The sequence below is a fragment of the Entelurus aequoreus genome, linkage group LG20, assembly GCF_033978785.1.
Source record: "Entelurus aequoreus isolate RoL-2023_Sb linkage group LG20, RoL_Eaeq_v1.1, whole genome shotgun sequence".
Taxonomy (NCBI): Eukaryota; Metazoa; Chordata; class Actinopteri; order Syngnathiformes; family Syngnathidae; genus Entelurus; species Entelurus aequoreus.
The window spans coordinates 22821498-22836603 of record NC_084750.1 but is presented as its reverse complement, the minus strand read 5'-3'; the positions used below and the strand labels follow the sequence as shown (position 1 = coordinate 22836603).

General features: G+C 35.8%; 1 protein-coding gene across 1 annotated transcript in view; it reads right to left on the bottom strand.

The window, feature by feature from the left end:
• The window catches only part of gba1 (glucosylceramidase beta 1), a 19956-nt gene extending 5123 nt beyond the window's left edge, over window positions 1–14833 (bottom strand). Inside the window, exons 1-9 of the mRNA XM_062029654.1 lie at window positions 14521–14833; window positions 14269–14454; window positions 9132–9278; window positions 6699–6832; window positions 6467–6639; window positions 3419–3508; window positions 3200–3347; window positions 330–554; window positions 90–253 (exon numbers count right to left, since the gene is read on the bottom strand). Coding sequence (XP_061885638.1) covers window positions 90–253; window positions 330–554; window positions 3200–3347; window positions 3419–3508; window positions 6467–6639; window positions 6699–6832; window positions 9132–9278; window positions 14269–14454; window positions 14521–14632 — 1379 coding nt within the window. The 5' untranslated portion in view covers window positions 14633–14833. The remainder of the gene's footprint in view (window positions 1–89; window positions 254–329; window positions 555–3199; window positions 3348–3418; window positions 3509–6466; window positions 6640–6698; window positions 6833–9131; window positions 9279–14268; window positions 14455–14520) is intronic.
• Window positions 14834–15106: the final 273 nt, after the last annotated feature.

The window sequence follows — 15106 nt, the reverse complement described above, 5'->3', positions numbered from 1 at the left end:
CATGGATCAGAACTTGGCATGGATGGGTTGTCAACATCAAGGGGTTCCACTCTAGTAGAGAACTTAGGAACATTAGTATAATGGTCTACCTGAAGTGGGCCATGCTGTAAAAGGTGGGCTGCTTGAAGAAGACGTCACGCTGGGCGTCCACGATGACGGGGCTGTCGACAAAATTCTTCACCCAGTTTGGGCCGCCTGTCTGGTCCAGTGCCAGGTTCCAGTCAGTCCAGCCTGTCACGTGATGGTTTAAGTCCTAGGGGAGAAGGAAAAAAAAAATGGTGGAACATCCTGACGCTGACATGGAGAGAATGAAAAGTCCTCCGTCCTACGTCCAAGATGTCGTGAGCGTATTGTTCCGCCCTCTGCCAGCTGCCCAGCATCACGCCACGGTCCAGCGCCGTCCAGCCCGCGCAGGCCTCGGTGCCAAACAGGTAATACTCCGGGTACAAGGCGTGGGTCGCCCCCAGGGTGGGCGCGGCCGGGAACAATCTGTCCAAGTACCAGTGGACCGCCACGCCGTGGATGTAACGTCCTGCATGGATATCACCCAGGACCTGAAGGAGTCACATGACAAGCAGCTGGGACATGAAATGGGACGCACTTCAGATAATGGCTGACTTCCCAAGTGGGAAAAAGTGACAAGTGCACAATAAGTACACAAACACAACTATTGGCTGCAATTTAAATCATTTAGGTTTGCCTTCTACACTGCAAAAACTGAAATCTAAGTAAGATGAAATATCTCAAATAAGGGTGATATTTGCTTATTTTCTGTCTAATAAGATAATTCTTCTCACTAAGCAGATTTTATGTTGGAGTGTTTTACTTGTTTTAAGGGTTTTGGTCCTAAATGATCTCAGTAAGATATTACAGCTTGTTGCTGAGATTTGATGACCTATATTGAGTAAAACATGCTTGAAACTAGAATATCAACTGTTGCAAAGCTGTGTCATCAACACTCACAAGTATAAAACTACTTTTTTTTAAAGTAATAATTTCTTATTTCAAGCATGAAAAAAATAAATAATGATTTCAACACAATTGTGTCTCATAATTAAAACAGATGACAGCCAAATTGACTTTGCTGTTTTATTTTCAATGAAACAATAGAAAATACGTACTTATATTGGCACAGTACAGTAAACTGACAGTTAATATTTAAACATTTGACATTTCAAACAATTTTGAACAGAAACAGTTCATGCACATTCAGATAAATTCCTCAAAATTACAATTAAAAAAATTTTGGCCGGGGGCCGGGCTGTATATGTGCGCACTAATTGACTGAAAGAGCACGCACTTGCCGCGATGATGTCATGTTATCGATGGAAAAATGCATTTTTAGACAATATGATTTGCCTAAGCGGCTATGAAACCCCGAGAGTAACAAGCGCTTGCATTGTTGAATTTCCATTAAGAACAATAAATTAGTTTTTAGTATAAGTTTGCTGGTTTCAAGAAATGTAATGCCGAGCGCATATCATTATGTCAAGATAATGGCACTAGCATTTACTTCATTTAAGAATATTTTTCAACATATTGAACAAAAAGGTCTCTTTTTTTTCTAACAAGAAAAGTGCACTTGTTGTTAATGAGAATATACTTATTTTAAGGTATTTTTTGGTTCATTAAGGTTAGCTAATTTGACTTGTTTTGGAAAGTCTTGACAAGCCGAATTTTCTTGTTCTATTGGCAGATAGTTTTGCTTAGTTCAAATAAAATACCCCTCATTTTGGTATTTTTTTTCCTTGTTTTTGAACACTGACTTTTTGCAGTGTAAGCCTTCCTATACCAGAGACTTACCCACTGACTTTGAACAAAAATGACAAAAAATATTTTGCAATTATGAGAACAGAAAAAGAAAAATATCGATCTTAACACTTCAATATTGCTTATATACTGATACTAAACTAGGTATCGATAATATCGATATCTGGATCAACCACCCGTATTTTACGTTAGAGCAGCAATTATTTTGCCTTCATTACATAAATTAAGGCAAATATAATACATCTATCATCGTCATAGGACAAAGTTATGTAGAAGTTTTGCATTTAATTGCACATAAATGTGGTGCGTTCAAGGACACTTGATTAAAGTTACAAACAGAGGCGTCATTAGTTTTTAAAGACAGGGGAGACTTAACTCCCAGGAGATGAACTAATAATATTATAATCAGAATCAGCTTTATTGGCCAAGTATGTTTCATCATAATAATAATAATGTATTATTATGATTCTAACTATCTAGTGATGATAATCCTATTAACTATTATCTACACTCTGAAGTTTAAAGGAAAATTTGACTTGAATGATTATTGACAGGTTATATCAATATTTAAATTCATATTCTGGCAACTTTATTACATTTGTTGGCTTTTATTGTAAAAACAAAAAAAACCCTAACTTTTCTTTTTTTTTAATTATTTAGGGGTTTTACCTCAAAATGTTCTAGACCATTGTTTCTTAACCCTTGGCTGGGCCGCCAACAAATATCTGTTTCTCAGCAGCCATACTCAGTTGTACTACACTTTTCCACCACTTGTGGCAGTAATGGCAATCTCAAACAAACAGAAGAAGTCTGGAGCTTAAGTCATAGACAAAAATTAAGTGCAAAAATGGTGACGAAAGTGGTGACAATTTGTACTTTAAATTTGTTATCAGTTTATTTAAGAAGCAACATATTTATTACATTATTTTTTATCAGTTATTTTTGAGTCCCTTCTTGTGCAGTAAATTTGGTTAGTACATATTTTTCTAATCAGCCTGACCAAGTCTAAAGTTTGTGTGTTTAATAAACAATCTTTTTGATTACCACATGCTTTCGTATCATTTGACAAGGGTGTAAACTGTAAGTAAGATAGATATAATGAACATGTTTACAATCAAGAGTAGGATTACTAATTCAGTGTTAATATTTGAGTGGCCCCTCTGTCGTTGAAAAGTTGGGCCCCGAGGTCAAAAGGGTTAGGAACTCCTATTAGCGGTTAGCTTCTTGTGTGGTCCTGCTCGGCGTGCACTGTAGCATGTTTGACAATTCCTTTTGCTCGAGTCCTCCAGTGATAACGCTACATGGAAGAAATATTGGTTTCTTTTTCAACATGGTGGTGAGGATTAGTATCCATTCATCGTTATTTATCCATCCGTGTACTACGCGGCCTGAGCCAGGTTCAAAGTTGAAAGCGACCTTCTCGACTCACCACTTTGGCCCAGTAAGGCAACAGCTGGCGGTTGTCGTCCATCAAGAGGACGTGCGTGTGCGGGAATGAGGACGCGTGAAGGGCGGGGCCCAGGTCCAAGGCCACCCAGTCCCTCTGCTCCTCGGGAGTGAAACCCAGGGCCTGGAAACTGCAGTGGGGGGAGGGAGACACAGACTGTAGGTGTCAGTCGGCCTGGCACCACTTTGCGTGAGAGGACACCTGTAGTTTGTCATCAGGCCTGCTGTGGGTTCGTTCCCTGTGGTCACGGCCCAGAATGTCAAATTATACTTGGAATATTCCTCAAGGAACCTGAGAGGGACATGATTAGCAAAGATTAGTGAAGAATTCAATGTCCGAGTTGCGTTATAACTCGAGATCGACCAATAATAGGGGTGTAAAGGTACGTGTATTTGTATTGAACCGTTTCGGTACGGGGGTTTCGGTTCGGTTTCCACACGGACATATTAAGTAGCGTACCGCACATTGTGTAAACAATGTACACCGAGGCACAACACACAGCATGCTAGCAGCTAACGGGCTAGGATAGACTGACCATACGTCGTCTTTTCACCGGACATGTCCTCTTTTGCAGAGCTGTCAGGGCGGAGTTTCTTAAATGCCTCAAATGTCCGGCATTTTGAGTTATGGTTGCGTGTATTTTCAATGTACGTTCAGGGTTAAGAAGGGGTTAAAAACAAAGCAAATTGTGTGTGCAGCAGCATTGGTGAGGGAGGGGCAGAGACAGAGAGAGTTATGATAAACGCGCATGCGTCGCCAGGCTCTGCTTTTTATCCATAGATTTATCAGATTTAATTTTTTATTATCTATAGCAGGGGTGTCAAAAGTGTGCCCCGGAGGCCATTTGCGGCCCACAGCAAATGTTTTAAAGGTCCACGGCACATTCTAAAAATACAATTAAAATAAACAAAAACATAACAAAAGTGAAATAAAGAAGCTTAAAGGTAAAATGTAATTTAGAAAAAGTTGCAATGTTGACTAATAAAACAAAGCTGTTTTTTTTTCTTTCAAACTGTCATTGCTCAAAACATAATATTGAATCAAAATCAATGTTATTATGAATTATTGACCTATCCAAGGTTCCGATTACTTCACATCAAATATTCCACTAAGAAAAATATTTTTGGTGGAAGATTTTGCAAATTTGGTAAATAAATAACCCAAAAATGTATATTTTGTTGTTTTCTTACTGTACCGAAAATGAACCGAACCGTGACCTCTAAACCGAGGTACGTACCGAACCGAAATTTTTATATGTACCGTAATTTCCGGACTATAAGCCGCTACTTTTTCCCCTCGTTCTGGTCCCTGCGGCTTATACAAGGGTGCGGCTTATTTACGGCCTGTTCTTCTCCGACACCGACGAAGAGGATTTCGGTGGTTTTAGTACGCAGGAGGAAGACGATGACACAATGATTAAGGACTGACTTTTCATATACCGGTAGGCTGGTTATTTTGATAACGTACAGGCGAGCACTTTGTATTACTTTGCACCGTTGTATTATATGTACTCTGCACGAATGCTGTTCGCCATGTCAAAGATGTGAAAGTTTGATTGAATGATTGAAAGATTTATTGTTAATAAATGGGACGCTTTGCGTTCCCAAACAGTCATCTCTGTCCCGACAATCCCCTCCGTGGTAGCAGGAACCCCTATATACTACGGTAATTACACATCAAAACCCTGCGGCTTATAGTCGGGTGCGGCTTATATATGGAGCAATCTGTATTTTTCCCTAAATTTAGCTGGTGCGGCTTATAGTCAGGTGCGGCTTATAGTCCGGAAATTACGGTATACACTACCGTTCAAAAGTTTGGGGTCACATTGAAATGTCCTTATTTTTGAAGGAAAAGCACTGTACTTTTCAATGAAGATAACTTTAAACTAGTCTTAACTTTAAAGAAATACACTCTATACATTGCTAATGTGGTAAATGACTATTCTAGCTGCAAATGTCTGGTTTTTGGTGCAATACCTACATAGGTGTATAGAGGCCCATTTCCAGCAACTATCACTCCAGTGTTCTAATGGTACAATGTGTTTGCTCATTGGCTCAGAAGGCTAATTGATGATTAGAAAACCCTTGTGCAATCATGTTCACACATCTGAAAACAGTTTAGCTCGTTACAGAAGCTACAAAACGGACCTTCCTTTGAGCAGATTGAGTTTCTGGAGCATCACATTTGTGGGGTCAATTAAACGCTCAAAATGGCCAGAAAAAGAGAACTTTCATCTGAAACTCGACAGTCTATTCTTGTTCTTAGAAATGAAGGCTATTCCACAAAATTGTATAGAGTCTGGGTTTCTGTGGTTTATCCGTTATTATACAGTGCTCAATACCGGGGTAGAGCGGAATATACATTCCGTCAGGAAAAACCACAGAGAATATTTCATCCCTGCAAGCCTGTTTAGCAGGTTTCGCAAGGGATTGAAATCCTATTAAGAGCTCTTCAGGGGACTTAAATCCCCTGCGAAACCTTCGTAAACTATACGTTTACAGCCATACATATATATCGCAGGTTTCCCTGCTCTTCAGACCTAACGTGTATATATATATATATATATATCAAAATATGGTAAATCTCTACATCACAATAACTCGCCGTCTACTCAATTATATACAATTTTATAGCAGTTTATGGGTTTATTTCATTCTAAGGTTTCCTTGTGTTGAACCGTAAAATATTGCGAACATTTAAATAAAAACAATTCTGGGCTCCTTCACATATCTTATAGTTGAGACATTTTTCAAGATGGCTGACGTCATTTCTAATATATTCGATAATAATACACCAAATTTATATAGCGCTTTTCTAAGTGCTCAAGGAGGCTCTGTCTACATGAACAAAACAGAAGAAAAGAACAAGTAAAACCAGCGAGAAGCAGTGAAAGCAGCTGAGCGGACCGGAGGAGAATTCTCACAAGAACTAAAATAAATGCCCTGTCAGATATCAAAACATATTTGGTAAGAATGATTGACAATGAGACTAATTTTTATTCTGAAAGTAATTTAGTGGTTACCAGGTATCTACTTCTCTAATTATGTATGTTTTTAATACTGGCATCATATGTGTATATATTGTACATGCTGATGTAGTTCTGTTATAGTTGTAAAAACATTTTTTTTAAATAAACCTGATAAACAAAAAAAGGCAGATACCAATATATGTCAAAATGCAAAAAATTGGCGCCCATAATATACCCGGGCGATAATCGGTTGATCTCTAAATATAATATAGTCTGATCACCTGACATAGTACTGAGCCCAGGTTTTATGCTCCTTCCCGCCTGGCTGTCCCTTCAAAGAACCTTTTCCTATCAGTGCACCATTTGTTTTCATCCAGGCGGGGGCGCTCCAGGCACTGGCCAGCAGAGACAAGGGACGTGGAGACATGGCTTGGGCACGACGTAGGAGAGGGATCTGAAGCCAAACACCAGATGTAAGAGGTATAGTGTGTTGTGTTGTGTGTGTGTGTTTACCTTCATGTTTACATCCTCAGGGGTTAGTGTAAAATTATCCAGGTTGTAGTCCCCAACTGTGTCAGCGTAGGTGTACAGACGAGTGGAAAAATCACAGCTGGCCATTGGAACACGTACAACGGTGTAGCCGATACCTGACAATCACAGAACCACTTATATATATTAGGGTTGCACTATTTAACTATGAAGCCACGTTGATGTAACACGTGGCTTGGCATTGTCTTGCTGAAATAAGCAGGGGCGTCCATGATAACGTTGCTTGGATGGCAACATATGTTGCTCCAAAACCTGTATGTACTTTTCAGCCTTCACAGATGTGTAAGTTACCCATGCCTTGGGCACTAATACACCCCCATACCATCACAGATGCTGGCTTTTCAACTTTGCGCCTATAACAATCCGGATGGTTCTTTTCTTCTTTGGTCGGAGGACACGACGTCCACAGTTTCCAAAAAAGATTTGAAATGTGGACTCGTCAGACCACAGAACACTTTTACACTTTGCATCAGTCCATCTTAGATGAGCTCGGGCCCAGCAAAGCCGGCGGCGTTTGTGGGTGTTGTTGATAAATGGCTTTGGCTTTGCATAGTAGAGTTTTAACTTGCACTTACAGATGTAGCGACAAACTGTAGTTACTGACAGTGGTCTTCTGAAGTGTTCCTGAGCCCATGTGGTGATATCCTTTACACACTGATGTCAGTTTTTGATGCAGTACCGCCTGAGGGATCCAAGGTCACGGGCATTCAATGTTACGTGCAGTGATTTCTCCAGATTCTCTGAAGCTTTTGATGATTTTACAGACCGTAGATGGTGAAATCCCTAAATTCCTTGCAATAGCTCGTTGAGAAATGTTGGTCTTAAACTGTTGGACAATTTTCTCACGCATTTATACACAAAGTGGTGACCCTCCCCCCATCCTTGTTTGTGAATGACTGAGCATTTCATGGAAGCTGCTTTTATACCCAATCATGGCACCCACCTGTTCCCAATTAGCCTGTACACTTGTGGGATGTTCCAAATAAGTGTTTGATGAGCATTCCTCAACTTTCTCAGTCTTTTTTGCAACTTGTGCCAGCTTTTTAGAAACATGTTGCAGGCATTGGATTCCAAATGAGCTAATATTTGCAAAAAAAAAAAAAAAGTTTCCCAGTTCGGACGTTAAGTATCTTGTCTTTGCGGTCTATTTAATTGAATATAAATTGAAAAGTATTTGCAAATCATTGTATTTTGTTTATATTTACCATTTACACAATCAGAATAGTTTTTATTGCCATTGTTTGAGAACGGGTTCACAAACTAGGAATTTTTCTTGGTGCAACCGTGCAACATAAAACACATATAACACAGATTTGGTAATAACAAGAGCTGTAACTGAGCTATCAGGTCTTGTACAACGTGCCAACTTCACTGGTTTTGGGGGTTTTATATACATACATAAATACATCATATATACATATACACATACTGTATGTATATATGTATGATACATACAGCCATATGTATATATATATATATATATACACACACACACACGTACAAATAGGGAAAGAATTTATTTGTATAATTTTAACTTTATTCTCACAATATTTCTCATTTTTTTCTCAGAAAACAATACTCTCATATTCTATTATTCCCAGAAAATTTCAACTGTATTCTCATAGTATAACCACATTTTTCCTCACAATTGTTTGACTCAAATTGAACAATTCTTAATATATTTTAAGGTTTATTTCTTGGATTATTAGGAATATATCACACCATTTTGTTCTGGTAATTTAATTTAATCTCGTAATTGTTTTGATTATTACAACTTTATCAATTATTAAAAACATTGTAATGACATACATTGTACAATTTTACTACTTTGGTTTATGAGTTTTTGGACTTTTTCTTGTAAAATGATGACTTTATTCTCACATATGAAGAAATCTTTTTTTAAATCTTTTTATTAGTACAACATATTTTCTTGAAAGATTATGACTTTATTTCTTTAATTCTGTGACATTCTTGTAATGTAACAAAAATATTTTTAATCTATTTTTTTTTACATTTCATTCTCATAAGTGAAGAAAATTATAATAAAATAAATAGTACCTTCAAAATATTATTCCTTTTTATCCCTCGCAAATGTAAAACTTTATTCTAATAATTCTTAGAATTGTCTTCTTTTTCTCACCAACTCTTATCTTGCTATTATATTTTTTTTTCTTCAAAATGTTTTCAATCGTCTCACTTTTTTCCTCAAAATATTTAGACTTTATGCTTGAGAGATTCCACCTTTTTTGTTATAAAAATAATAGCTTTATTCTCATATATCATCCCTATTTTTTACAAATCAAACTAGAACAAATCTAGTTGTAGTTGTTTATTATCCTATTTTTAGATGGGATTAGAAATAATAAATACATTCATTTTCAAAACAATATTGCAGACCTTCAGTGGAAAAGTACTGTCTCAGCAGCTGGTCCTGTGCTCCAGCAGAAAGCGAGAGGATGTTCATGGCCGCTGCATCTGTCAGAGCTCCACCAAATCCTCTTATTGTCTGATACTTCTTGTATGGAAGGAGAGTCAGTCTCAGGCCTGAGGAGACACACAATATTCATACATAAGAGACAATATTTGTCTAGATGTGATTGACAGGTGACCAGTCGAGATCAGGGGTGTATTTAACTCTTAAATATCGGGATCAACTTCAGGTCTGTCAATATAAACTTTTTTTTTAAAATTGTTATGCTTTATACCCTTTTTGTCAAAACCCTGTTTTTTATGGCAAAACATATGCGATTTTTTCCCCGGAAAATAATTCTAAGTGGAATATTTGATGGGAAGTAATGGGAGCCTTGAATATGTCAATAATTCATAACAACATTGATTTTAATTCATGATTGTGTGAATGTGAGTGTATTTGGTTGTCTGTCTGTCTGTTTTGTGCCCTTTTGTTTTTTTATATTGCAACCACACAAAATATGCAATATTTCCCCCGAAAAAACATTTCAAATTTGAATATTTGATGTGAAGTAATAGGACCCTGGAATATGTCTATAATTCATCAAATTGATTTGGATTCATTATTATTTTTGAGCTATGACAGCTTTAAAGAAAATAACAGCCTGCATGGCAGTATTCTGTTATTAGTGTCAATATTGCAACTTTTTCTCGTTACATTTCACCCGTTTTCTCCTTTATTCCACTTTTTTATGCGGCATAGCTCGGTTTGTAGAGTGGCCGTGCCAGCAACTTGAGGGTTCCAGGTTCGATTCCATCTTCCGCCATCCTAGTCACTGCCGTTGTGTCCTTGGGCAAGACACTTTACTCACCTGCTCTCAGTGCCACCCACACTGGTTTAAATGTAACTTAGATATTGGGTTTCACTATGTAAAGCGCTTTGAGTCACTAGAGAAAAGCGCTATATAAATATAATTCACTTCACTTCACTATGCTTTTTTATTTTTTTTATTGATATTTTTAAAATGTTTCGCGGGCCGTTAAAAAATTAGGTTTGAGCCGCAAAAGGCCCCGGAGCCACACTTTGGACATCCTGCTCAAGAGACTTGTGTTGAAAGTAAAAAAAACAACAACAAAAAATGTATGACTTAAGAGTGGGGCCGTTTTGGATCCCCAATCATTTTTTTTTTTTTTTTTAAACTGTCATTGCTCAAGTAAAATAATGAATCAAAATCAATGTTGTTATGAATTATTGACCTGTTTCAGGCTCCAATTACTTCACATCGAATCTTCCACTTTGAACATTTTTGGGGGAAAATTTAGCATATTTTGTGGTTTTGCCAATGTTTTGCAGCTTTGCGTTATTAGTGTCAATATTGCAACTTTTTTCTCGTTACATTTCAGCTGTTTTCTCTTTTATGGTTTTTTATTTTTATTTTTTTAAATATATTTTTAGAATGTGCCACGCGCCGTTAAAAAATTAGTTGTGGCCAAGCTCTACAGGATATTTTCAAACGTGAAATACCCCTCGAAAGTAAAACTTTGTTTTTTGGACATGTACCTCAGGATTGGCTGAAGAAAGATAAACACTTAATGAATATCCTACTGGTGGCTTGTAAAAAGACAATTACTAGGAAATGGATATCCCAGGGGAGCCCAACTTTGAAGCAATGGATGGAAACAACAATGGACATATATAAAATGAAGATAACTGCCTTTATTAATTATAAATTGGAGAAATTTACTTCATACTGGGAAAATTGGGTCAACTATGCCACGCCCCATAAACCTGACTTTAAATTTTTTAACTAGTGATTGTACTGCAAAAAAATAAAAAATAAAAAATAAAAAGGGATTACTAATATATGCCTATATGTATGTATATATATTTATATATGTGTATATGTGTATATGTGTATATGTGTATATGTGTATATATATATATATATATATATATATATATATATATATATATATATATATATATATATATATATATATATATATATATATATATATATATATATGTTTATATTTTATTTCTGATTATAATTATTAATGTATTATGATTATTATTTATTTTTTTCTGTTTATTTAATCGATGTATTTGTAGATATTACTTTGTTTTTGTTGTTGTTTCTTTCTTTTTTTGGGGGGGGGGGTGGTATGGGTGAGATATAAACAAAAATATCTTGACATTTAGGGCAGACAATAGATATATGATTTATGTGAATATGATGTAATGGATATGAATGTCTGATGCTGGATGTCAATAAAAATCTAATGAAAAAAAATAAAATAAAAAAATTAGGTGTGGGCCGCAAATTGTGTTGAAAGTAAAACAAAAATAATTTAAAAAAAAGTATGATTTAAGAGTTTGTTTTTTTCCAAACTGTCATTGCTCAAGTAAAATAATGAATCAAAATCAATGCTGTTATGAATTATTGACCTGTTTCAGGCTCCAAATACTTCACATCAAATCTTCCATTTTGAACAGTTTTGAGGAGAAATGTATCATATTTTGTGGTTTTGCCATTACAAACAGGGTTTTGACAAAAAGCGCATCCATCCATCTTCTTCCGCTTATCTGAAGTCGGGTTGCGGGGGCAGCAGCCTAAGCAGAAAAACCCAGACTTCCCTCTCCCCAGCTAGGAAAAAAAAGCTAATAACATTAAAAAATCAATAATTTTATATTGACAAGTAGACCTGAAGTTGATCTACAGATTTAAGTGATGAATACAAAAATGCATATATGACTTATTTTTTAAATTTTTATGACTGAGACCCTTCCGGGTTCCTGCTCCCAAACTTGAAAAGTAAAAAAAAAAATCTATATATGGTATTGGTTTTTAAAATGAAAAAATGTCAAAATTCCCCCCGCATGCTTTGATTTTTCAGTGTACGGCCCTCAAACGGAAAAAGTTTGGACGCCCCTGCTTCTGATAAACATCAGATCCATTCGTCAATTATAGGTTTTTGTAATTTTTTCATTGTTTTTTTTTTTGTTCGTTTTTTATGCCCTTATTGTGAAAGAAAACCTTGATTTTTATGTGGCAAACACACAAAATACGTAATATTTTCCTGAAAAATATATTTTAAAGTGGAAATGTTGATGTGAAATAAGTCGAGCCTTCTTTAGGTCAATAATTCATAACAACATTGATTTTGATTCATTATTATTTTTTGAGCAACACATTTTAAAGAAAGAAAAACAGCTTGCATGATTTTTATGTGGCAAACACACAAAATAGGTAATATTTTCCCTGAAAAGGGAATTTTAAAGTGGAAATTTTGATGTGAAATAAGTCGAGCCTTCTTTAGGTCAATAATTCATAACAGCATTGCATGATTTTTATGTGGCAAACACACAAAATACGTAATATTGTCCCTAAAAATATGCTTTAAAGTGGAAATTTTGATGTGAAATAAGTCGAGCCTTCTTTAGGTCAATAATTCATAACAGCATTAATTCATTATTATTTTTTGAGCAATAAGTTTTAAAGAAAGAAAAAAAGCTTGCATGATTTTTATGTGACAAAAACACAAAATACGTAATATTTTTCCCAAAAATATATTTTAAAGTGGAAATTTTGATGTGAAATAGGTCGAGCCTTCTTTAGGTCAATAATTCATAACGGCATTGATTTTGATTCATTATTATTTTTTGAGCAATACATTTTAAAGAAAAAAAACAGCTTGCATGATTTTTATGTGGCAAACACCCAAAATATGTAATATTTTCCCTAAAAATGTATTTTAAAGTGGAAATTTTGATGTGAACTAAGTCGACCCTTCTTTAGGTCAATAATTCATAACAGCATTGATTTTGATTCATTATTATTTTTTTAGCAATAAGTTTTGAAGAAAGAAAAACAGCTTGCATGATTTTTATGTGGCAAAAAAACAAAATATGCAATATTTTCCCTAAAAATATATTTTAAAGTGGAAATTTTGATGTGAAATAAGTCAAACCTTTTTTAGGTCAATAATTCATAACGGCATTGATTCATTATTATTTTTTGAGCAATACGTTTTAAAGAAAGAAAAACAACTCGCATGATTTTTATGTGGCAAACACAAAAAATACGTAATATTTTCCATGAAAAAGGAATTTTAAAGTGGAAATTTTGATGTGAAATAAGTCGAGCCTTTTGTAGGTCAATAATTCATAACGGCATTGATTTTGATTCATTATTATTTTTTGAGCAATAAGTTTTAAAGAAAAAAAACAGCTTGCATGATTTGTATGTGGCAAACACACAAAATACGTGATATTTTCCCCAAAAATATATTTTAAAGTGGAAATTTTGATGTAAAGTAAGTCGAGCCTTCTTTAGGTCAATAATTCATAATAACATTGATTTTTGATTCATTATTTTTTTTTTTAGCAATAAGTTTTGAAGAAAAAAAAACAGCTTGCACGTCAGTTTTTAATGATTAAATTCAACATTGCAACTTTTTCTCGTTAGTAGACCTGATATTGATCTACAAATTTAAGCGTTAAATACAAAATTTTATATGTGACGTATTTTTAAAATTTTTATGACTGAGACCCTTCCGGGCTCCCGCTCCCAAACTTGAAAAGTTAAAAAAAAATGTATATATTGTATTTGTTTTTAAAATGTAAAAATGGCCCCCCGCATGCTTTGATTTTTCGGAAAAAGTTTTGACGCCCCTGCTTCAGATCCATTTGTGAATTATACGTTTTTATAATTTTTTCATTGTTTTTTTTGTTTGTTTGTTTTTTATGCCCTTTTTTTTTCAAAGAAAATCTTGATTTGTATGTGGCAAACACACAAAATACGTAATATTTTCCCCAAAAATATATTTTAAAGTGGAAATGTTGATGTGAAATAAGTCGAGCCTTCTTTGGGTCAATAATTCAACACAGCATTGATTTTGATTCATTATTATTTTTTGAGCAAAAAGTGTTGAAGAAACTTATTGCTGCTGCATGGCAGTTTTTAATTATTAAATTCAACATTGCAACTTTTTCTCGTTGAATTTCACTTGTTTGCTCTTAAAATTTGACTTTTTTAAATGTTTTTAAATTTATTTTTAAAGTAGAACATGTTACTATTGTATAGGAATGGATGATAAAGCTTAAATGCTGTGGATGACTCACCCCCGGTGCTGTTGAGCCTGACGGGAGCTTGGCTGGCATCTAGCCGGCTGCCCTGCCTGCTGCTCAGGTAGGACGCGTAGTGACCCACCGGTGGGAGCACCACGGAGCCCACGCTGTCACAGTACGTGGAATTACACTCACACACCACCGAGTCATGGCCGAAGCTTCTAGAAACACACGTGTTGCCTTCCGAGGGGAGAAGAGAAATATTAACGTGTGATTTATAACAATTTGAGGAAAAATGTATTTTACCTGAAGAGGAGGACGTTGTTGTGATGTAAAAAGCAGCTGCTAGCAACACCGCACTAAGTAATGGCAGCCACATTTTTGAACAGGCGCGCTTTGAGCACCCCCGTAATATCATGTGAGTCCAGAAATTACTTTTAACTTCAAAAAACAACGCACACAAATCATTATTAGGTCATTTACTTCGATTTAAAACGCCTAATTAACCCGACTTGTCTTTTCCGGCAGTTTATTACAGCGAGCTTGCAGTGTTTTGGGTCAGCGAAGTCATGTGACCTGTCACTGAACAGGCATTGTAATACCGGAACAAGCCACTTGGTCGTGCTGTTTCTCTCGTGACTTAACCGGAGGAAGCGCATTAAATTGATAAATATTGTAACATTCCAAGGAATGGAGGCCCAGTTTGTCTTTATTTTTGTCACAAAATGTAACGTTTTGGCACAACGAGCTCAATCTCCTAGCTCCCTCATTTCCTGGCAACTCTCGAACAACCTGTTGCCAACATTACGTCACTTCCCGTCCTAGTTGCGGAAGTCCCGCCCACAGGTATTTGCTATAATTCGTAGCCAGCCATGATGTCCAAAGTGTGGCC